Source organism: Vigna unguiculata, chromosome 8 (genome assembly GCF_004118075.2).
Source record: "Vigna unguiculata cultivar IT97K-499-35 chromosome 8, ASM411807v1, whole genome shotgun sequence".
Classification (NCBI taxonomy): domain Eukaryota; kingdom Viridiplantae; phylum Streptophyta; class Magnoliopsida; order Fabales; family Fabaceae; genus Vigna; species Vigna unguiculata.
Window position 1 is genome coordinate 34,770,566 of NC_040286.1, and position 26,151 is coordinate 34,796,716.

The 26,151-nt window shown below is 26.0% G+C and overlaps 1 protein-coding gene across 1 annotated transcript; it reads left to right on the forward strand.

The window, feature by feature from the left end:
- The first annotated feature begins 14,546 nt into the window (after window positions 1–14,546).
- On the forward strand, window positions 14,547–18,668 carry LOC114195198. The gene is made up of 3 exons (XM_028085589.1): window positions 14,547–14,826; window positions 16,812–17,139; window positions 18,220–18,668. Exons 1-3 carry the CDS (start codon window positions 14,679–14,681, stop codon window positions 18,428–18,430), a joined length of 687 nt encoding a protein of 228 aa, XP_027941390.1. The 5' UTR covers window positions 14,547–14,678; the 3' UTR covers window positions 18,431–18,668.
- The last annotated feature ends 7,483 nt before the right edge of the window (window positions 18,669–26,151 follow it).

Genomic DNA, 26,151 nt, shown 5'->3' on the forward strand with positions numbered 1-26,151 from the left:
ATCTTCGAAGTTTATATCTTAATAGTTTAGTGTTTGACCAAGAAGTTTGATAAGATTACATTTTCATCAAAGATTGGGAATGTTTCATGCCAGATTTGGATAATTTTTTCTTCATGAAATTAAAACTGTAGAATTTTACTATATTAATGTTAGATCATTTTAAAGTTCATCTGAAAAAAAATGTAAGAAGTCAAAAATCTTCATCCCTTTAAATTTTCACTTATTTTTTAACCCACCCAAAATCCGTTGAATAATGATATTTTAATATATATTTTTTTATCCACTTTTAACCCATCACTTTTCAATCACCATTAGATCATCACATCATATCACTAAAAAAAAATCAAAATAGATAATCTAATAGTAACAGAAGTAGTGAATTAAAAGTGAATCAAAAAAGTAGGTTAAAATATCATTATCCTTATTATTAATTCCATTTCTTTTCATCTATATTTATATAAAGAGATTTTTTTTTATTTTGAGTATTCACATTTGTATTTCAAGTTTATCCTTTAAAGAAAAGTGTTTTAAATTAAAACAATTATTTTATCAATTTTGCCTTTTGAATAGTTGTTTTCTTAAATTTAATTGTTTCTTTTATTTGACCTGTTTCTAAATTTAAAATTTTTTTTAATTAAGAAAGTGTGTACAACATAAATAAAAATGATTTATAATAAAATTATAAAAAAATTATATATAATTTTCTAATTATAATAATAACAATAATAATACTTTTATTAATTTTTTATCATATAGAAAAGTCAATTTAATTAAAATTGAAACTCAATTTTAGGCTTTTCATTAACTAGAATTTTCTTAGGTTTAATTAGTCGGATGATACCCACTTTCGTTCAAATGTATCAGTTTGGTACCCGTTTTTAAAAATGTGTCAATCTAGTCCTAACTTTTGAAGAACTGTCTTAATCAGGTCCCTTTCAGACAAAATTATTAAAGCCGTTAACTTAATTCATAACTTTTATCACCAAATTTTAATATAAATATCAATACTTAATTTTGTAAGTCATTTTAGATATCAATACCGTTAAATATGTTAATAATTTTTTGCTGAAAATGACATAATTGAGGCATCTTTTCAAAAGTTAAGACTCAATTGACACATTTAAAAGTGGGTACCAAACTAACACATCTATATAAGAGTGACTACCATCCGATTAATTAAACTTTTCTTTTACGTTGATAAAGTTATTTTATGACTTAAATTGTTGGAGCCATTTTTCTTTTTTCAATCACTATTCCTTTCTTTTTATAGTTGATATTTTTTTAAGTGATTTTTTTATTAATGTCTGTAAAAAAAAATCATCAACGCATATGTTACTTTTGTTAAGAGAATGCTAATATATTTTTTCCTAATGTGAATTGATAAAAACAAAATCGGTTAGCATTAACTAGGATTACTTTTTAACAATGTCAACCGAAGAAATTCTTTAGTCTATATTGATAAAAAAAAAAACTAAAAACTCTAAGTATTATCGTAAAAATAATTTTAATCAATATCAGTTTAAATAATCATGATTAAATTTCATTGAAAACAATGCCGATTAACATTAATTGAACAAAAGTTTTACAAATATAAATTTAAAAAATATTATTAACAACCTGTGGCAAAAAGAGTAATACCAATTAATATTAATTAAAAATATCATCAATAATAATATTTTTAAGTTATTACTGATTATTTAATATTTAAATTTAAATATTATTTACATTTAGACCATTGATTGGTGCATTAATATATGAAAAATTGTTTACTCCAATTGTAACATCATGTTTGACATTTGCTGTATTACCGACATCTACACGAAATCTTGAAAATCAGTAAAGTTTGTATCTTGATAATTCTTTTTTGACGTGGAATTTTAATAAGATAATTCATTTTTATAAAAAATTAGGAATGTTTGATGCCAAATTTGTTACTTTTTTATAAGGAAATTTACATTTTAAAATTTCATTATATTAATTGGATTATTTAATGTAAAATAATTTTAAATTTCATTAGAGAGGCAAGTTACAAATTTTCACATGTTTAAATTTACTTATTTTCTCTTCGTTTGATTTTAGTTGATGTGTCATTAATTTAACCAAAACTGAAATATTACTGAGATGATTAGTTTTTATTAATATAATTATATATTTTTTATCTATACTTATATATTTTTGTGTGTATATTTAGCTTTTAGTTTTATTCTTTAAATATTTTTAAAAAAATAAAATAATTATTTTATTAATTTTATCCTCACTTTTTTAAAAAATTTAACCTTTTTTTATTTGACCCTTATTTAAATTTAATTATTTTTTAATTATAAAACTACCTACAAAATAAATAAAAATTATTTACAATGAAATTATAAATTATTTTTATTTAATTTTGTAATCATAATAATAATAATAATATATTTTTCATTTTCTATTATTATTAAAAAAAAAGTGAATGGACCATTGTTCCCACTTTTTGATAATTGAAGTTATTTTTCGATTTTAAATCAGTAGATTTATTTTTCTTTCTTTTCAAATCATTGTCATTTTTATTCAATATTAATTACGGTTTTGTCAACTAATGTTTGGAGTCTATATTTTCAAGAAGTTCATTATATTCTTTTTCTGTTAATATTTATGGTGATTATTTTTCTTAATATTTGTAATGATTTTTTATTATCTACACACTTTTTTTAATAGATTGTTAAGAGAGGTATGTTTGGACCCTTTCGGATAGTTGGATCCGTTCGAGTTGTTGGATCCGTCTGAGTCATTGAACCCGTTCGGCTAGTCGTGCTTGTTGGAGTCATCAGGCAGGTTCAGGTCATTAGATTTGTTTGGGTTGTCGTGTTTATTCGTGTCGTTAGCTCATCCAAATCGTCGAAATCGTCCCATAGATAATAATATATTTTAAAAGGTAATGTATTTTTCATGTTGAAGATGAAAGCTCATGGGTTGGTCCTGACCCACGGGCTTTTTTGGAATTTTTAGCCCTATGAACTTCTTTGATGAGTTTTTTTTTTTTTTTTCTTAACGTGAGTTTTTCTTTTGTCCTAGCCCATATGGGTCAGGACTAAGTTCTATGGACTGGACCAAATTGATACCTCTTTCATGATGTCAATTAAGGAAGGTTTCGGAACACATTAGTTATGATTATATTTTTTATCAATGTCAACTAAGGATACTTTATTAATTAAATAAATTAACAAAAAATCTCAACCATTATTGTAAAAATAATCTTAATCAATATAAGTTTAAATAATGATGATAATAAATTTATTGAAAACAATCATAGTTACTATTAATGGAACAAAAACTTTACAAATATAAATCAAAACAATCTTTGCAAAGAAATTAACATCAATTAATAACAATCAAAAACATCATCAATATTAATACTTTCAAATTACTAATTATTATTTAAACTGCCCCCATCTGAAACAATACATCTAAAAAATATACAATTTTTAATGAGAATGGTTTGAATTTAATATATTTATATGTATTAAAAATTCCAAAATGAAAACTCTTCACAATTTTAAAACGTGTTGGCTTTAGTCATTTCATTGGCCTAACTTTTGCCTTTATCTTATGGCATTCACATGAGCCACGTATCGTTTCCCTTTATCGTATGGCATTCACACGAGCCACGTATCACTTTCCTTTTTCTGTGGTCGAAAGAAGAAACAAAAGTTTGATGCTATCTTTTCATAAGGGTAATGTGTTATTGCAAACATTGTTTAAAAGTCTTATATTTTCTGCAACCATTCATCACACACCTTTTCGCTTCCTTCTCGTATTCATATTTGATGTTGACATTGTCATAACTTACAACGTTGTTCTTTTCATAACTTGCAACGTTTGTTCTTATAATGGATAACCTCCTTGTGGTTTGAATCACTAAAATACTAAACTTATCAATCACTTTCTATTTTAAATGGTTTCTAATATTATTACATTTCTGTTCAAAGTAATGAATAGGTAGCGTGGAACAAAAAAAATATTTCTATTACAGTAACGGCCACAGCAGAGGAACCCTGAAAGAAGAGGAAAAAAAGAAAAGAAAAAGACGTAAAAAATTAATACATCGACATATAATCACTTTCTAATGCTATTAATGTTGATTGAATGGAAGAACAATTAACTCTATGTACATCATATAAAGACTATACAAAGACTCTGTAAACAAATTATAAAATAAATCATAAACTTATAAATTATCAAATTACTAATTAAGTATATCTGTTAAGTTAAAAATATTTTAATTTTTTTATCAATAACAAAAAATTTAAATATACCGGTGGAAATATGTGTTTCCGTGTCCATTATTATCTTTGTGATTATAAAAAAAATATTTTAATTATTAAAATAAATATATAAATAAATATATAAAAAATATTTTTAAAAACTGAAATTATTAAAAGACATATACAAAATTTAAAAGATAAAATAATTCAATATATATAAATATATATTAAGAGATTTCTTTTACCACATTTCATAATTCTAATTTTAACTTTTATGATATATTTATTTGTTAAATTTTTAAAAATTCACTGTTGTTTTTATATGTTTTTTTTTATAAAATTGACTATCTTTTCCCTTTCTTTCTTTTTCTATTTATCAATTGTTGTTTTTTTTTTACATTTTTTTCATTTCACTTTATTTTTAACAATTATAAATTTATTTTGTATATTAACTCAATAACATTATAATATTATTATCCAACTTATATAATATTATTCATATTTAAAAATTGTGTATACACAAAAACAGAAAGACCACGCTTATATTAATATTAATAAAGATAAAATCAGTAGTGAAATGTGTATACCAAAAAATGATTACTGACTACTACCAAAAGAATTTTTTTTATATGAATAGATAAAAAAAAGTATACAAATGTCTTAATTTTGCAACTAAGTCATACATAAATAAAAAAACAATATAATAACACATATTTCATATTTTTTTCCCTACTAAACATATTTTTAAGTTAATAAAATTAGTCTACCTAACTCATTTTAGCCTTGTCATCACTTACCCACCAAGAAGGTGATGTACCAAGGTAGTCTATCTTATTAAAATAAGTTAAAAACCATGATCTACCCCTTCAATAGACAAGTTTATAAGTCAATCTATAATTCTTTCATTATTTAATCATATAAATATTTTTAAATTTTATAATTGGTTAAGTGAAAAAATAACAAGATAAATTGAAATAATTAGTATATGTTAAATTAGTATAATTAATAATTAATTTAATTACAACTATTAACAATTAAAATTACTATATTTTGTACGTATGAATTAATATAATATAAAAGAAATTTAAAATTAATTTAAAAAAAAAAAAATCAACAAACGGTCCATTCCAGCGTATCCTTCACATGCCAATTTAATGGATTAGGTAAAATGGATCAAAATAGAGTAACACATTAACATCTTCAATACAATCCACCAAATTATCGGGTCAACCCGGATGTCATGACCCACTTTAAGATGTTTTGTAGCTTCGTAATTTGTCATGAACACCTTATATGTTAGAAACAGCACAAGAAAACATATGTTTATATACCGAAAGAAGAGAAGTAGTTGAATTAGCAGCACTTATGCCTTGACAACAACCCTCACATGTCCCAAATTCATTTATGTCTCTTGTTGCTGTACCGTGTTACATAGGACTTAGGTACTCAAAGAGAGAGAGACATAAAATACAAGTTGCATGCTGATGTAACAGATCTTGTTCAGACATCACATTTGTATGTTACAACTTGTATCACAGAATGTCCATAACAAGTCTAAGGTCAGATATCACAAATAAAAAGAAAAAAAATATATTTAATAAAATAGAGGTATATGTTCAGGTAGATTTTGACCTAATATACTTAAAATTTTTATTTATTTATTTTATTAATAAAAAATATGTGAATATAATTTAACATAATTATAATTATAAAAAATTACATATATTCAAAGAATTGTCCTTTTTTTTTTTTAATTTTTAAGTCATCCATAACCGAATTAAAACTAAAATTTGTGTTGTTTGTTTTGAAATAAATAATTTTAATAATTAATTATAACTGAAATTATCGGTTATTTACTTTTCAATGTAAATGAAGTCATTGTTAACAAGAAATTTATCTATCATTTTATTTCACAATTTTGTTTTAACAATTTCTATTGTAGAATTATATCTTTTCTATCGTAGACTTAAAAATAAAAATATTTAAAATAAGACGAATTAAGTCAATCAAGTAATTTGACTTTCTTATCTTGATAAAGATTGAATAGTTAAAGTGTATGATTGATAAATTATCTAAATTTTGATGGTTAACAACATCGACAATAAAATGCTGAAATTGAAATTTTAAATTAATTTTCTTCACTAAAATTGCATATATACTCAACATGGTGACTTTCACTATGCATTGTTGTGTGGTGAGCAAGAACTACTTAAATATGGTTGAGAAATGCACATTTTTCCTACATTAATATTTTTTCATGTTTTGAATATTTTTTTAGTAAACACACCTGACTTAAGATGACCAAATAACTTTGAATCAAAGAAATGACATTACAAACAATAAACTACGTCATTAGTCACCGAATACTTTAGGCAAAAAGAAAATATTTTAAACCAATTAGATTGAAATTTCCTCATATGTTTTTCTTTAGAAAAATAATAATTTTGGAGTTGTACATGATATGAACTTTATTTTAAGTAAGCTCATGATATGAACTTTATTTTAAGTAAGCTCATGTAGTTTTATCTCTGTGACTCATTAAATATTTTCATCTACAATTCTTTTAATCTTTAAAAGGACTCCTCTAACCGAATAATTTGACAATATCATACTCCATAACAAATAAATAAGTTTAATTTGTGTTATTTTCATCTTCACTGCTAATTTTTACTATTAAAAATCAAATATAGTCTTTCATTCTTCATTAAAATACTTATTTTTAAAAAAGAAGCTATAAAAATATAATTAAATGTTGATAGTAGTTACTAAATGAAAAACCTATGGGCAAACACCCCCAATATACGTTAAATGAACAAATAGCATAAAAAAATGTAATCAAGGTTATTAAAAAATAGATATACGTAAATTTTGTGAATTTTGAAAGTCAAAAAATATATAAAAGAGAAAATAAAAAATGTGACAAAAGAAATAAATAAACATTTTTTAAATCTAATTAAACACGCGAGAGAATAGGTTTGTTGGATTACTTAACAAACTATTAGTGTTTTAATATTTAAAAATGAAACACAATAGTTGACGAAAAGAATGTGTACAAAAAATTTGTACATGTTTACAAGTACAATATTATTTAAACAAATACTTATATTTGGTCACCGTAGAGATTTTTTATCTATAACTATAACCATATATAAAGAAGATTCTCTCTTTTCTGTCCACATTTCATAATTTCAACTTTACCCTTTACAATTTAATTATTTATTAAATTTTCAAAAATTAACGGTTACTTTTACAAGTTTTTATAAAATTATTTACTTATCTCATTCTTCTTTCTTCTCCTACTATTCATCAACAATTATTTTTCTCATATTTTCTCCATACATTTCACTTTATTTTTTATAAATATACTTTTATTTTGTTTATTAACTTAATAACATTACAATATCATCAATTATTAATATAATTCAAAAAATGGGTATACACAGACGCGATATAGCTAATCCCGTCAACGCTAGATTCTAATGTTCATATTTTATTTATTTATTTTGTACTTAAAAGTTAAATAGGATTTCTTTTTGTTTTGTAGCTATTTAAAAGTTAAATATTTTCAAAGAATGCAAAATTAACAAATATGGATAATTATTTAACTATGGTGTTAGAGAAAATGACCAAATTGAATAAAATTAACGAATATTATGATCAAATTGAAAAAGAAAACAAAAGTAGGACCACATTGAAAAAACCGAACGAAAACTAGGATCAAACCATTATTTAAGCCTTAAAAAATATATAATACTTGTCTTTTTAACTCAAAATATACCTATATGAAAATTGCATAGTGAACCAAAAAATCAAAGTGTTGTTCGATAGTTCCATTTAGGGTGTATACCTAAACCATTCAAAATTGTAGTCACAATTTCAACTCTAATTTTAAGAGCGAATGAAACAATATATGTTTAAGATGTCAAGCCCTTACAAAGATCAATAACAATTTATGTTGGCAATAAATTAAATATAAAGCCAGATTGTAATATGAGAATTTCGCACAAAAATAGCCTCACAAACCACCGGTGTTTCTTGTCATAACTAAACATTTTCATCTTGTAAAAAGATTCAAAATGTTATCTTGGATATACTTATACCTTGTCATGATTATGAATACATATTTCAAATTTTGCTCCCTCAGTCTAAGTGTGGTTGCACACCCAATTACACAACGAACATTCTAATTGTAATCTCAATATCATTCGGACTCAAGAAATTGTCAAAAATAGAATAAAGCATTCATCTCACAAGTGAATTATGAGAAATGTATCAAATATAAGCATATGAAATTTGCATTGGGACAAAGATAGCTAAAGAATACATCAGTAGTTTGAATAACAAGAGGCAACTCAATTTTCTCATGTGAACAAAGAAAGTCAAAGTACACTTTGACAATTCTTTTTATGACGGGACAACTAAAAATATTCTCATATGGAATTTGTACAGTGAACTAAGAAAATCAAAGTGCGATTCGATAATTCTGGTGGGATAACTCAAAATATACCCGTATGAAACTTGCACACAGTGAACCAAAAAAATCAAAGTGCTATTCGATAGTTCCATTTAGGGTGTATACCTAAACCTTTCAAAATTGCAGTCACAATTTCAACTCTGATTTTAAGAGCAAATGAAACAATATATTTTTAATATGTCAAATCCTTACAAAGATCAATAACAATATATGTTGTCAATAAATTAAATATAAAGCTAGATTGTAATATGAGAATTTCGCACGAAATTAGGCTCACAAACCATCGGCGTTTCTTGTTATAACTAAACATTTTCATCTTGAAAAAAGATTAAAACTGTTAACTCGGATATACTCATACCTTGTCATGACTATGAATACATATTTCAAATTTGTTTCCCCCAATCTCAGTGTGGTTGCACACCCAATTACACAGCGAACATTCTAATTGTAATCTCAATATCATTTGGACTCAAGAAATTGTCAAAAATAGAATAAAGCATTCATCTCACAAGTGAATTATGAGAAATGTATCAAATATAAGCATATGAAATTTGCATTGAGACAAAGATAGCTAAAGAATACATCAGTAGTCCGAATAACAAGAGGCAACCAGATTTTCTCATGTGAACAAAGAAAGTCAAAGTGCACTTTGACAATTCTTTTTATGACAGGACAACTAAAAATATTCTCATATGGAATTTGCACAGTGAACTAAGAAAATCAAAGTACGATTCGATAATTCCTAGTGGGATAACTCAAAATAACAATAATTTTGAATGGAGTAAAAGCTAGTTTTACGCTAAACAATTAAAAGGATTAAACCAATAAAACACTAATAAATAATGAATTGGTGAATGAAGTCCTTTGTTTGGGTAAACACACCTTTTCATGTTGTTTCATTCTCTAGTCAAGGGGGACATCATTCCCCTACAATTTAATACATGCAATAATCATTGATATTACAAAGGAAAAAATAAAGAACTTATTTTCAAACAATGCCGCATGTTAGCAAAACAAAGTTTATTACTGAAATAACTCCAAGGAGACAAATTGGCGATCATCGATGCGCCATAATCATAATCTCAGAGTCGGCCTCTGCTCTAGGATGCATGACATCTCTAATCTTCATCACCTGCAAATTCAATTAGCTCCCCCCCGAAACCAATACAAAAAATCACGGATCACTAATTAAAGTTAGGGTTTATGAGAAACTACAATTTTAAAAGAAAGTGGAATTTGAATAGGAAGGAAAAACACTGAAAGAAAAATCAACTTTCAAAAAGAGTAGAAAAGAGAAAAAATGCTTAGAAAAAGAGAATAGCAAGAGGAAATTCAATTAGCTTCGCCCCGAAACCAATACAAAAAATCATGGATCAGTGATTAAGTTAGGGTTTATGAGAAACTAAAATTTTAAAAGAAAGTCAAATTTGAATAGGAAGGACACCGGAAGAAAAATCAACTTTCAAAAAGAGTAGAAAAGAGAAAAAATGCTTAGAAAAGGAGAATAGCAAGAGGAAATCAAGAAAAGAGAAAAAAAAATACTTACAAGAATGTCTTCTATGAGAGAAAAAGATGACGTCCAGATAAAGAAAGAGAAAAAAAAAAGACAATCAAATTTATAAAATACTCTGCAATACAAATGACGCGAAAGAGTTGATTTAGGCGCAAAATACTTGCTTGCTATGAAAATCAATTTAAAATTCAGGTTAAAATATACCGTCGATTTTAAATCAACTATAAATGTTATGAATATAAAAGAACTTTATTTCTTTTTATTAATATGAATTTAATAATTACTATCTCTTTTTCTATTTGATGGTTTTTTAAATGATAACTTTATTATTTTTTTAGAAGATATTATTGAAGTGTTGAAAAAAGGAAAAGAAATGTTTAAGACTCATCAATAAAAATAATTATACTATAAATTTGTATTGGTATTTTTGTAAATTTGGATTCTCATTGGGTTTTGATGTGTTGTTCTCTATTATAAAAATACATTGATGATCGTTGATTTTAAAGTTTTAAAATATATTATAAATATCTTTTAAGAATAAAATTAGTGTATTTTTAGTGTTTAGCATAGGATAAAACAAAAGAAACTCAACAAGCTCTAATTTTGTACTGGTATTTTGTTGTGTGTTGATTATCTATAATTAAATTTTCCATTGCATTTCTAAATGTTCCTGAAATCAATCTAATAAGTGGTTTATGTGTTTTTATATTAGTAATATTGAATGATTCAACAAATAAAAATTTATACGGTCAACAAAAGTATCAAAGTATCTGGTTATTGTTTAGGATGAATTTGAGGGAGGTGTAAATGAGAGGATAGGAAAACTAGTGTGGTGTTTATTTTTAGGTTGTGTTTAGATTTGAAAATGAATTTGAGTGAATCTGAGGGAGAAAAAGTGTAAAAGTAAAGTTGTTTGGATTAAAGGAAAAATAGTCAGAAATGAATAGATTTGAGATGAAAATTAATAAATGATGTGATATATTTGATAAATTAAAAAAATGTTTTAATTAATAAAAATGAAATATTACCATTTTGTCCTTAAACATAAAAATAATTTAAAATAAAATTTATTATTATTATTATTACTAACGAACACATATCACGCCTGTGTATCCACATTTTTTTAATTTTAATAAAATCAATAATATTTATTTTTAAAAATATAATAAATTTTAAAATAGTTGTTAAATAAAATAACTGTTCAAAAAAAATTTTAGAATAACGATCAAAATATAAAAAAATAAAAAAAATATTAAAAATAAACTAATTATAAAATAATTAATTTTTAAAATAATAATTAAAGATAAAATTAGAAAATAAAAAGTGTACACAAAAACAACAATTTTTTTAAAATTGTTACACTTTCCCGCACCATTCTGAAGATTGACTTCCTTCTATCAGTTGCAATTGCAGGTTTATCATACCTCAACTGTAACTTATAAATTAGTAGTGATATTCCTCCAATATTTTCCCTACATATATAATTATTAATATGGCTTTATACTTGCTTAGAGTAGGGATTTTAATAATTGAGATTGGTTCAAATTAATACGTGTAGGAACAAATTTATTTATTTATTTATCATTCCCACACCAATAATAATAACAATAATAATAATATAAAATATAAATAATAATATTTGATTGGATTTTTTTTTGTAGTAAATAAAATATAATTTATTTATCTAATAAAATAAGTAATTAAATAATTTTTTTATTTTAAAATTAACTAAATAATCCATTCTTTTTAAAAAAATCTTGCAAACTTTTTTAATATTACTTTACAAAATTATATATATAATTATATTATTTTTCTATTTTTCAATTAATCTATGTATCTGTTCTATTATATAAAAATAAATTAGCTTATTTTATGTTACCTTTTACTTGAATAATTTTATTTCTCAATGAATAAAAATAATTTATTTATTTAGTAAAATGAGTAATTACTTAACTTTTTTATTTCACAATAACTAAATAATTTATCGTTTTAAAGTAGTTGCTGCATTATTATCTTAATATTATTTTTACACACACACACACACACACACACACACACACACACCACACACACACACCACACACACACACACACACCACACACACACACACACACACACACACACACACACACCACACACACACACACACACACACACACACACACACACACACACACACACACACACACACACACACACATATATATATATATATATATATATATATACACTTTAAATCATATTAGTTTTATATTTTTAATTACTTCCTTATAAAAATAAAAAAATTATGCATTTATAGTTTTCGAAAATTATATTATTATAATATAGTAAAAATGTAAATACACTTTCTGCGCATATATTTTCGTTAATAATAATAATAAAATAATAATAATAATAATAATAATAATAATAATAATAATAATAATAATAATAATAATAACTAGCATAAATACTGGCGCGATAGCGTCTGTGTGTATGTATTTTTTAAATATGCGTAATATTATATAAGTAGGTGATAATATTGTAATGTTATTAAGTTAATATATAAGTAAGTGAAATATATCTGAACAGATGAAAGAATAACCATTGATAAATAAAGAAGAAGAAAAGAAACAGAGATAGCCGATTTTATCAAAAACTTGTAAAAATAACGGTCAATTTTAAAAATTTAATAAATTATTATATTTAAAGGGTAAAATTGGTATTTTGAAATGTGGACACAAAAAGTAGAATCCTCTTTATATATTGTTATAGATAATAATAATGACCGTTAAGATGGAAAGGTATCGAAAGTAAAAAGCAATTTAACTCGATCACTAAATTTATTATGATTAAAAGTCTCATCAATAATAATAAATTCATCTCAGTTTACATATTTTTTAAAATTAATTCTCAACATGTTTTTTCTCTTTTTTATTATTTACCAAATACTTTTAATTAAGGATTTTTAGTTTAAAGGTAATATGTATAAGAATTATTGTAAATTTAATTTTTCAAACACAAATATTTTATTTAATTATTTTAGAATTAACATATAAAGTGTTTGTAGTACGGTGATCAAGAAAAATTGAAAATTCATATTAAACAGAAGATAATTCCTTTAGTTATTTAAGTGAGAAAAATGTGAGGGGATAAGTGTTGGTAAATATAATGAGAGAGAAAAAGTATTTTTTTACTTTAGTCAAAAAGTCAAAGGTTATTTAGGAGATTTTGAAAACAATGAGAGATGTAGAAGAAAAGTTAGGAGGTGTAGAAAGAAACCCAAAAGAATGTGTCTATGATCAAGGATTGGGCTATGAGTCTCAAAGCTCTTATCCTCTAAAAAGGGTCTCAACATAAAAAAGGTGTATCTAATAGTAAACTTACAAAATAAGGAGAGGCTTCCAGGCGCTAAGAAAGTTCCCTCCATCCTTAGAAGGAATCATGAACTCATCATTACATTTATTATTATAAAAAAAAGTAAAACGGTAATATTAAGATAGTAAATAAAACATTAATGGTAAAAAAAAAATTGAACTTTAAATTTAATTTTAAATAACTTTCTTTTCTTCTTTCTTTATTTTTCCTCTGCCCTCTAGTAAAATAATTCAAACAAAAGGTTAAAGTAATGTACTACTATTTACCTAGGGGTGGCAATTAGGGCCTGGCCCGCGGGCCCGGCCCGCAGGCCCGCAGAAAAAATGCGGGGCGGGCCAGGATATTGAGCCCGCAAGTCCGCGCAGGCTCGGCCCGCATAGGCCCGTGGCCCGCACGGGCTAGCCCGCGGCCCGCGCGGGCCGGCCCGCAAGCTCGCATAAAATTTAAAAAAAAAAAAAAAAACTTGTACTTGTATATATTAATTACTTCTTTTATGGACTCTTGCATTAACATTTCAAATTCTTGTATAATTGGAAAAGACAAGTATTGTGTAATTTTTAATGTGCTAAAATTTAAAGAATACATTGTGTATGTCATAGTATGAATATGATGAAAATGTTGAATTATCAATTTATCATCTAATTCCCCAAAGTCTTTACTTAATTTTGTGAACTTCTTAAAGTTTCCCAATTTTTAAACATTGAAAGTTTTATTATAAAAAAAATAAATAAATAAAAAAATTTTAAAAAAAAAAGCGGGCCGGCCCGCAGGCCCGCGGGCCAATGTATATGCGAGGCGGACCAAAGTATGCGGCCCGCATAAAATGTGCGGGGCGGGGCGGGCCGGCCCGCGATGTGCGGGCCTTATGCGGGGCGGGCCGGCCCGCATTGCCACCCCTATATTTACCCACATATAATTTATTTTTCAAAATAAACCGCAATATCTTATTTCATACATATAGAATAATATTTCCCACCTTTTTTCGCCATTTTATTCAGAATTAGTTATTTTCATCCCAATCGAAAACAGTGGTTGCATGTTTGTGGAGTTCCACAACAGATCTGAACGATCGATTCTTCATCTTCGTGGGCAATGGGTGGCTTCACCGCTGAAGATCTGTCCACCATCGGCGGAATCGCCACCGTCTCGCTCCTCCATTCCTTCATCCCCACTCACTGGCTTCCTTTCTCTATTGTCGGTCGCGCGCAGAAATGGACTCTCTCCACAACTCTTATCGTCAGTAAGTTCCTCCTTTCATCACTCTTTACTCTAATTGCGCAACTTAGGTCACCGACATTTTTATTTTAGTTCATTGTTGCTTTTGGCATGTTTTTGTTGTTGTGCATGGTGCGCGAGTCTTCGTTAGGGTTTAGGGATTCCGGTTCTCTTCAGCATTGTTCTGTTGCAGCGGTTGCTTGTTTGGATGCGAGTAAAGTGAGTGGGATGAAAAACAAATTGTTCTCATAAATGAATTAGTGTATAAAGATGAAATCTAGTGATGCGATTGAGTTTCCTTATCCTCTTTTTACTTTGGATGGTATTTTCTGGATTTTGAATGCATACGGATTTCTTCTGTGCGTGTGTGTTTTTGTCCCTTTCCTTGTTTATCTGTGTCAGGAACTTAATTGGCAATCATTCAATCTCAGATAGTTGAAGAGGTCGACCACAGAAATGCAATAGCAGAATGGGGAGATTAATGTTGTTGAACTTTTATATTGTTATTACTTAATTAATTAATACTATACCAGTGCTGGAAAATAAGGTAGAAAAAAAAAGTCAGATTCATGTAATAATTATAATTCACAATTAATAATAAGGTTTGTATGTTTTAAGAAAATTATACAAGTATAACGACAAAAATAAGGTAATAAGCAAGTTTAAGTGTTTAAGATTTGAAGTAATTAAAACATTACATTCAAATTAAAGTTGTTAATTGGAATCTTCAATCATCCTCTTAAAGATTTAAGCATGTCTTATTATCGTTTCTCTACTACTCAACTGTAGTGCAAACGTTATTTGCATTAGTATTTACATGGGTTTTTTTCTTGTTGCTTAATTTTAAAAAATGAACATTGACGTACTTGGAGCATTTCTATTCCTTTTCCCTTATGACTACTTGCAATTTGACTATCTTATACATTATCAGATCTTTAAAGTCTTACCTATGATTTCTCCATTTTAACTAAACTTATCATTGCATTTATAAAGTGCCTTCTGTCGCTTCAATATCAAGATCAATTCTTGGATAGCTGTAAAAGAACTAAGGATTTGGAAAATGACTTGCTGGATGTAATGGATGGTGAAGTTGACACTCTCATCTTCAACCAATGATTGCAAAAATTTCTTTTTACCTATCTTCATTACTGATAAAGCACTTTGAATTATAAATACTTTAAAAATTTTGGAGTGCAAAAAAGGAATGGACCAGAATGCTAGAAATTACAAGAACAAAAAAAAAAGTCAAATGTGAATTCAGAAGCAAAAAATTATGTTCTTTATATATATAGAAAAACAGAGCACAAAACAAAGTGAACAACACCACCAGAAACCAAATCACCAGGAATTTTTTTTGCATGAATTACAAACAGCAAAACACAGAAAAATGATAAGAAAAGAGAACGTACTGGACAAGAGAGTTGGTTCCATTTCCCAGCCTGCTGGACAGTGAGTGGGTAAACAGAGCAATAGAAGAGAAGCAACAAAAGGGGAAATCGGTGCGATAAGAAGAATCTGCTGGACAGTGAGTGGGTAAACAGAGCAATAGAAGAGAAGCAACAAAAGGGGAAAACGGTGCGATAGATATTGTATTCAGAAGAATCTGGTTTGCTGTCTGGAAAATGCAGCTGAGAAGGCTGGGTCATGCATGAGGTCATTTAATTATATTTTTGTTTATGGCTGCATTTGATGCTGGATCATTGTGCTCACATGACTTAAAATGGGCGTTTTCCTTGTTATGTTCAAGGACTATTTATTAATATAAGAATTGGAAAATTGTTTTGGAATACCATTCAAATGCGTTTCATATCTGGACTTCTAGAGTAATTGGCATCGTGGTATTCTTACTTCTGGCAGTATCAACTCAGCTACAGCAATTAAGGATGTCAATAAACTTTTGTGTAGCTTATTATGGTGTTTGATTTTACCTTTCTATTTATAGTAAGACTCAGATGACTGTTATAGGATTTGTTGACAGGTTTTTAACCTTATTCATTTTGTTTCATGCAGCTGCTCTTGGAGCAATTTTGCATGTAATATCCACTTCACTGCTTGGTATAACGGCAATTACCATGGCGAACACCATTGCTGGTGAAGAAACAGTGCATAAGGTTGCTTCACTTTTGCTTGTATTTCTGGGTGGTAGTTATATACTGTTGTTTCTGACGGGAAAGGGTGGCCATAGTCATTCACACAACCAACCAATGGAGAAAATGGCTGTAGCTGGACTTATTCTTGTTCCCGCTTTGTCTCCTTGTGCTACAACTCTCCCAGTATTTCTCGCTGTTGGAAATTCATCTTCCATGATGGTGCTTGCCATCGTAGTACTACTGTTCAGGTATGAGTTAATTACCCCAAACAATAGGATTTTTCCCGTCCTGCTATTTTATGCTTTGTTTTCAAATGTGTATACTTGTCTTCTGCTTCCATATGCATGTTTCGTGGATCTTTGTTGACCTATTGTTAGTGATATGTTAGTTATTGGAAAACGGTATCAATGATTATCAATGTTAAAAATTCTGATGTTGATGAGGACATCGAATCAAGCAAAGGTCCCCAAGAAATTTTTTACTTCGTGATCATGAAAATGTGTTTTGACCATTGAGAAGTGAACCAAAAAGTGGTAGGTTGGGATTAGGGAGATTCCAGTTCACGTTGATCTGTTTTAACTAGCTGGTTGAATCTTTAGGACATCGTTACATGAAACATTATAAAATTAAAAAACTTTTAGAAAAAGTAAATTGATTAAACCAGGTCGAGTGGTTTAAAGTCGTCTGAAGTTGTTTGACCATCTCCTCAGTTTTTGAGATTGAATTATGATCAGACAAGTGACATCTCATGGTTAGACCAATTGGGCCACCTAGCCTTGTTGGTCCCGAGAGCAATGACCATTGCTTGAACATTTGCCAACAACGTTAGCAAATACTTGAGTTTTAAGTTGTAATTTCCGTGAAACATTATCAAATTTATACAACTTTTTAGGACAAGTGAACAGGAGATTAAACCAGGTTGAGTGATTTTAACAGGTTAGAACATAAGATGTTTGACTGTCAAATCAGTTTTGAGACTGAATTATAATTGGACAAGTGTCCAATTAATGGTTAAAACTGGTGGGACTGCTTAGTCTGAAATCCGACAACAAAATCTCCATGGCTTGAAGATTTGCTTACAGTGCATGGAATACATGGAATGTCAAGTTATAATAACATGGCATCATGCAAACCATTTTTTATAACAACAACGTATGGTAAGACTTCTAATAAGATTTCGGTCTTTTGTTAAATTTCTAATGCCATTCTGCAATAAAAAAATATTTTAGGGTCCATAATATCTTAATCAGGTCTGATGCCAATCAAGTTAAAAAAAATGTTCAGATATTCATTACTTTTACGAAGCTTGACACTTGTCGCATTTACAGCACAATAACTGTGATGACTTCGCTGGTAGCATTGTCGTTTTATGGAGCCAGTCAGCTGAAGTTTCACTGGGTGGAGCGGTATGACAAACTTCTTGTTGGTTCAGTGCTGTGTTTAGTTGGAGTCTTGACCCTACTTTTCCATGATCATGATCATGGAGACGTGATTTCGATTGGAGAACAGCACTCACATAGGAAGATTATTACTTTTTGAGATCTATAAATGTTTTGTAATTACATGTTTTTGAGCATCGCCAAGGTGGTGTTTTCATCTTGTTGTAGTGGAAGGAAAAGAAAAGGAAAAAAGATGTTTCTGTTCAGGAGAATTGATCACCTTGGTCAAATTTAAGTGTTTGTATACTGAGTTTACAGTGAGAAGTTGATGAATATTCAAATTACCAAATAGTTTAGTCTAGTTCTGAAAGAATGACCACTCCCCAATTTCACTGTCCTCTGACAGATTATTGTGCTTTTAAACTTTGTATTGGAATAAAAAATGTTTTTATAATTCAGATAAATATTTTTTTTTTTATCAGCATTGAACCATTTGACTGGTTTTCGTTTTAAATCTTTATAATCTAGTTATCTTATTTTTTTCAACAAATTCTTTGGAAAACAATAAATCATCAAAGCAATTTTAGCGCCACACTTTGGTACATACGGTAAATCTATCTTTCATTGGCCTACGTAAATGAGTTTAACATATTTGTTTTGGTTCCTCAATAAAAGAGACAGAAAAAAACATGCTTTCGATTCTAAATATTAAATTTGAAAAATTAAAATAAATAATGTAAAACTATGTTTAGTCAAATTTAATATTAAGAACTAAAATCAGGTTTTACTATATTTATTAACTAGATTTTTTTTTTTTAAAGAATTGAGGATAAAAAAAAGTCAAAGTATTATTTTACCTCACCAAATATGCCAAAGTCTGTCTGATTTAGTGTAATAAAGTAAGTGATTATTCATTTATATAAGTGAACAATGATTTCCAATCTTAATGTAGAAAATATAAACTTTAATGCTTAGTTGGGAAGACAGAAGAAACAGATGGGTGTAAAATAGTAACTGAGACAAGAAAATAAGAGAAATAAGTGAGAAATATAATAAAAATAAATGCTGTTTGATTAAAAATAGATAGAATTTTTTTTATATTGTCATTATAATAAGTTTTTTCATGATACATTAGATCTGTCATTATTTATCATTTAAATATTAGGTATTATAAAAAAAATCAAGCATATAAGATTATATTTTACTGAAGGATATATGGGATTCTATTTAAACTTTTGTATGTAAAATCGATCTTAAAGAAGTTATTGTGGAGGTAAAATTGAGTAGTTGTATCTTAAAAATTAAGTTTAACATATAAATAAACTAATCCACAACCTTATAAAGGTAACTTGAGTAGTAGTAATTTTATTTATTTTTAGTTTATAATTTGTTTATATAAAAGAAATCCATTTACCTATTTATTTATAAATATGACATACCTAGGTAATTCTTTTTACATGAAATAGCTTGTTAAGAAAACTAATAACTAAAGTCAAACTTAAAAAAAAAGAATGCGACCAAATATTCAAAAGTAGTCTAAGACACCAAATAGACTAAGTTTGAGTTTTATTTATTTTTTAAATTCGTCAAGACTATTTAAATGAAGCACTTAATCTATTTTATTCTATGCATGTATTGTCTAATACTTCTAAATGTAATATACATAAAATTAAAAATATATTTAATGAATTAATTATTGTATTTCCTAAGTATTATTGATAATTAACATTAATAATATTTATATATTGGTTAATTTTAATAAATTTCAAATGCATTCATTAAATTTATTACTTTTTGAGTGCATGTATACTAAATTATTATGTTTAAATAAATAATAACTATTACGTAACTTAATATCTGTATATTTTATTTTAAATGACATATTATATATAAGTCTTTTTTTTTATTTCCCTATTGTTTTAAAAGTAGTCTTAAAGTGTATTTAAAATTTGAAAATTTAATATGTATTTTAATACAATATATTAATATTTCTATTGATAAATTATTATTTTGATCATATTTTATACCGGGAACAGTGACACAGATCTTCAAAAAAAATATATTAGAAATATTAATATTATTTTATAAATGTACAGAATTTTTGAAAGTGTTAAATATAAAAAATATATACAAATTAAAAAGCAACTTGTTTTATTCACATACAAATTTACAAATATAAAATTAAAACCTGGGGCCAAAACCACTCTCAGACATGATTGGAAAACTTGGAATATATATTAATACAAAATCTATAAACTGAATAGCTATACTCAATTACTTTACATTTTTTATTTTTATTTTAAATAAATTCTAATAAATTATCTTACTGTTATTAATATATTGAAAATTACTTATACTTTTATATTTATTATCAATAAAACATTTTAAAGAAGTAAAAAATTAAGCATAAGATATTGTGGAAATTGATGTTGCCTTTGTGTTGTATACAGCACACAGTATGACAGTGATATTGGACATCCAGACATCACAGTAGTAATTAATCTTATTAAATCATTATTTATATAAATTAATATTTATCATATTTATTAATTGTTATATTAATTAATATGATATTTAATTAATGTTATTAATTCAGACATCATATGATTAATTAATGTTAATACTTCAGTATTTGCATAAATTAATATTTTTATCATATTTTATTATTTTTTATATTTATTAAGTATGATACATAATTAATTTTAGTATTATTATAAAGTCATATATTTTTTATTAATTTCAATATTAATTGATTCATTTCAATAATTAAATTTATGATTTCATATTATTATATGTATATGAAAAGTGTATTAATCACTATTACAGTATTTATACATATATGTAAATCAAATTATACACTAACAATATGAAGTACTCTGTAATATTTTAAAAATACTTTATAAAGTGATATTTTTAATCAAAATGCACTTTAGTGTAATATAAAGTGATATATTATGTAAAACACGTTTTAAAATATAAAAGTTGAAATATACAGTCTAATATGTATCGATTTCAATATAAAAAAATACACAGTTATTACAAAACTTAATACCAATAAATATTCAATCATACTCATCCTACTATTATTATAAAATAAATTTGAAAAAGTTTCAAGAACATATTATCATAGTATCGTTTTACTTAAATTCTATATTGTTTTATGTAAACTGTTATGATATATTTCAAGTTTAATTATAAATTTTAAAATCGTTAGTTCTATTTATTATTCATAAAACATATTCATGAAGTTTTTTTTATTGATTAGAAATATATTTTAAAGCAGTGAATAAAAGAATAGACTCGATGACAAATATTAATGTAGTGTTTAATGTTTTTAATGTATTTTTCATATGAATAAGTTTTTGTTATATGCTATTAATTGAAGTATGGTTAAATATGATACAAAATCAACATTAATAGTATTATGAAATCAAATATGACAGTATTTATTCTAATCTGATAACTTTATTAATATATTTTATTAATGCATGTGATATAGGAAGTTGATTTTTTACTATAAATAGTCAAATAAATAATTAAAACCATAAATGATATGTAATTGACAGCATATGCTGGAAAAACCATTAAATTAATATTCAAGCAAAAGAGTAATTTATTTCAAACTATAAAAGCTTGATTTACTCATCTTTAATTTTTCCCATTTTAGACAGTAAAAATATATTAAAAATGAATTTCTTTAATAGTTTCTTGATAGTCCACTAACTAGTTTTTTAATCATACAAGGAGAAAAATGAGTGATATTCCTTAAAAAATAATATCCTATTTTCTAGAGATAAAAGTGTGTTTGGAATTTGGAATAACTATATCTACAAACACATGTGTTAAATATTAAACTATATTTAAATTTTGTATCAAAAGTATAACAACAAAGTCTATCTCATTACATTAGTCAACTCATCATTAACAAGTCATTATTTATTTTGGTTGAATACTAAATATTTTAAAAAAATTTGCTATAGGAATTCTCAACAATTTCCAATATGTTTTTTTTTTATATAAATATAATAATATTTTTGTATTATTTTTTGTTTTCTTACTTATATAGTATATATAAAATTTTATTGTTGTGTTACTTCCAACTTTTTTTTATTGTCCCTTTAAAACATTTACCACATAAAATATAATTAAATATATAATAAATAAAACTTGAAAATGCATGTACTCATAATATTCTTTAATTTTTTTGCCCTATATATATTTATTTATTTTGCATCCTTATTCAGAAAGAATCTAATATCACTATATTGGATCAAACTTATGTAAAATGCATGGTGGCATTTTACGGGAATACACTTACAATTATTAATTAACAAATTATCCATAATTAGTTAATTATGTGAAGTCTTTCTCTTTTTATTATAATTAATTATAGCTTTATTAAATTCGAGATTAACCAAGGTACGCGTTTTGCTACTCCTTTGATAATTTGTATACCAAATAAGCAAATAAATGAATAAATAATTTCCTTTTGTATATGTTTTGAAAGAACATTGTAATATAAATAGGGGATGATCCTGCAAATTCTTTTTTATAATAAAATAACTCTTTCTGAGTTTTTTTCTCTGAGATTCTTTTTTTCACATTCATGATGAATCATTTTTGTCTCCAAACAGAGAAATGGTTCAAAAGAATGGAAGCAATAATCAAATACCCAATAAGTATGAATCACTTGGAGTTAATTCAGAGGCATCTCAACACAGATCTAAGAATTATCCTCATCTCATCAATTTCATGCAAGGTACCAATTTATTTATTTTTATTAATTTTCATATCTTCATAAAGTTCATAAGTTTTGTATTGTGTTAAAGATTATGGATTTATTTTATTTGATTTTTGTGTGTGTGTTTGTTTAATGTAGGTGTTAAAGATGTCAAAACTCAATCTATGGTTCCTTATGCATCTTCTTCAAGCAGCAACATTACATCAAGAACAACAACAACCAAATATGATCAAGTGTTGAAATTTGGTTATCAGAATATTCTGAGTCCTCCTTCACAAATAGACTCAATTAAAAATTTCATGCAAGGTACCAATTATTTTTTTAATTCTTCAATTTTTATTTGAATTTGTCTTCTCATTCTTCAAATATAAAATATGTATTTTTAGCCTTTGTAATTAATATAAAGAAAAATCTTGTTTTACAACATGGTTGAAATGATTTTTCTTGTGGTGTTGAAAAACAAACACATAAGTAAAATGTTTGTTGATATTAATGATTTATATTCTATAGTCAAGCTATTTGAGACTAAACAACTTACATATATATTTTTTTTTTCAAATTACATAAGTAATTTTGAATTTCATAGACAAAAACAAATTTACTTCTGTTGAAAGTCTCACATCGACTACAGATAAGACAATTTCATAGTATACAAATGAGGTACAAACCTCATCTTACAAATTAGTTTTATGGGATCCTAACGTGATATTACAATTAAGTTATAAAAAAAAATTATCTTAACGAGATTTATGTTTCTTGATTAAGTGGGAAGTTCACTTAGTAATGATTCCAATTTTTTTATAGATTAAAATATGTTTAAATCTTCATTAATTAAAATCCAACTCTTGTTCTTTTTTTCTTTTACAATTTGATTTGAATATAAGTTTTAAGATGAAATGATGAAAAGTACTAACAAAGTCAAGAATGTTATAAACTTGTAGATGTGAAGAATCAATCCATGGCACCTTATGTTTCTTCCTTCAACAGCACCACCAATGGATCATTAATGGCAGCAAGTGCATATGGTAAAACGTGGCCTTTGGGTTTTCCATCACACTCAAATAAGAATTTCTCATTCAATGATTTTGGTTTACAAGGTCATCAAATAAGTGGTTTTTCAAGTCACCCACATGGACCAAATTCTCTATATCATCATCATCATCAAAGGAATAATAATAACCCCTTAATGTTCAACTATTTAAACCCTAATAGGGTTTACACAAACAACATTCATATTACAAACCCTAGTTTTGTGCCTCCAATTCAAGTTCAACATTTGGAGTTACTTTCTCCTAAGGATTTAACTCGTGAGAGGGCAATGAAACGACCCTTGTGTGAATTTCAAGACATTGACACCATAGCAAGTGCTTCAAAAAGGTCAAAAATGAGTTTTGATTTACCTTATTATTGTGAAGGAAAGCAATTGCAAGAGATGCTTCTTTTGAAGGATGAGGAGCATCCACTTTCTACTCCCAAGAGTAAAACTTATGCAGATAAGAAAAATTTAGATCTTTCCTTATGCATTTGAATGCTTAAATCTTTCTTTAGTTTAATGTTAAAATGTTTAATTACAATTATGTATGCTTGAAATTCTCAATAGTAATATATCTCTTTATGCATTTCTCTTGTTTTCCTTCTCATACAATTCAATATTTTTGTTGTTTTCGGTTTCAAAATATTCTTATCTATATATATGTATGTTTTTTTTTTCTGCGGTTCAACAAATTTCTAATCCTCAAAAACACATATGCTAACGAAAAATAATTTTTTACTACTAAATTTTGACAACTTTCTCTTACAACTTAGATGCTATTTTTTAAGTGATTTTTCATCTTTGTATTTTCTCATTCTCAATATTTCAAAACCACCTAGAAAATGTCACCTCATATTATAAAACAAAATTTTCAAAATTTAGTAATAAAATATTATGCCAACACTTCAAAATGTATAAGATTAAGAGATTTGTTTTTCTTTTTACATTAAAAACACCACTTAACAATTCACTTTTAAGGATAGTAGGGTCATTAAAAAAGTTAACTTTTTTATTTATAAAAAAAATATAGATTGAAAAGTAAAATAGTGAATATAAAATAGGTATATAAATTTATTGGATGTAAAAAGTAATAGTGTCTAAAGATTAATTTATTTCATTTGAATTAAACTAACTTCACCTTCAAAATATGGGAAACTAAAGTACAAAATTGTCAAAAAGAAAACCCATTTTATTAAATTTTGCGATAATTAAGTTAAAAATCATATAATAGTTTTCGGTGACTGACTCTATACAATTTTTAGGAGTGTTGGCATTAGATAGGATAAAATGAATCCACTAAGAGAATGTCGAACTGGATTTATGTTTTTATTTTTTTTTATACTGAATTCTTTTTTCTTGAAAGTTGTAAATTTTAAGTTCCAACCTAATTAAAAAAATAACATGATTTTTATAAAAGTTAATTCAAAACTTTAAGTAACTCGATAAATTAAGTCATAGTTTGTCGAACTAATCTAAAATACTAAAAGATAAACATAACATAATTTATACATACAAAATTATAAAATGGATTTTGAATTATCTAAACTGAATTCATCACTTTATTCATTTAGTATGATTGAGTCGTATTAATTCAATTATAAATAAAATTTAATTTAATTTAACTAAGTGAAATTGAGTCGAGTTTGATTATAATCTAACCCAATGAACATTTTTAATCATGTTAAGTTGAATAAAATTTATTTTTTCAACAAAAAATTTTATTTTTCATAAAAATGTAATTTCATAATTTCTTAAAAATCAAATGTTTTATTCATTAATATGCAATTCAATTACTAACTGAAAATATAAATACAATTATCTTTTCAATAGTTAAATAATTAACAAATAGGTCCCTATTGATAAACATACGAACGTTAACAACATTTTGATGGTAAAAAGAAAAAAATCAATGCTTGATGAAAAAAAATCATGACAAAGATTAATTTAAAAAAAAATAATTTACATTCATAACAAAATAACTTCTATGGAAATAAAATTATATATTTATGTATTCGAGATTATTTCGATTTATATACCTAAGGATATTTCAAATCTGCTCAACATCATCTAGTTCATAATAATTGAGATAGTTTTGCTTCACATTTAA

Coding starts and splice junctions, on each gene's coding strand:
- LOC114195198 (XM_028085589.1), top strand. CDS start 14,679: ATGGGTGGCTTCACCGCTGAAGATCTGTCCACCATCGGCGGAATCGCC. Junction 14,827..16,811: donor CTCCACAACTCTTATCGTCA/GTAAGTTCCTCC, acceptor TGTTTCATGCAG/CTGCTCTTGGAGCAATTTTG. Junction 17,140..18,219: donor ATCGTAGTACTACTGTTCAG/GTATGAGTTAAT, acceptor TCGCATTTACAG/CACAATAACTGTGATGACTT.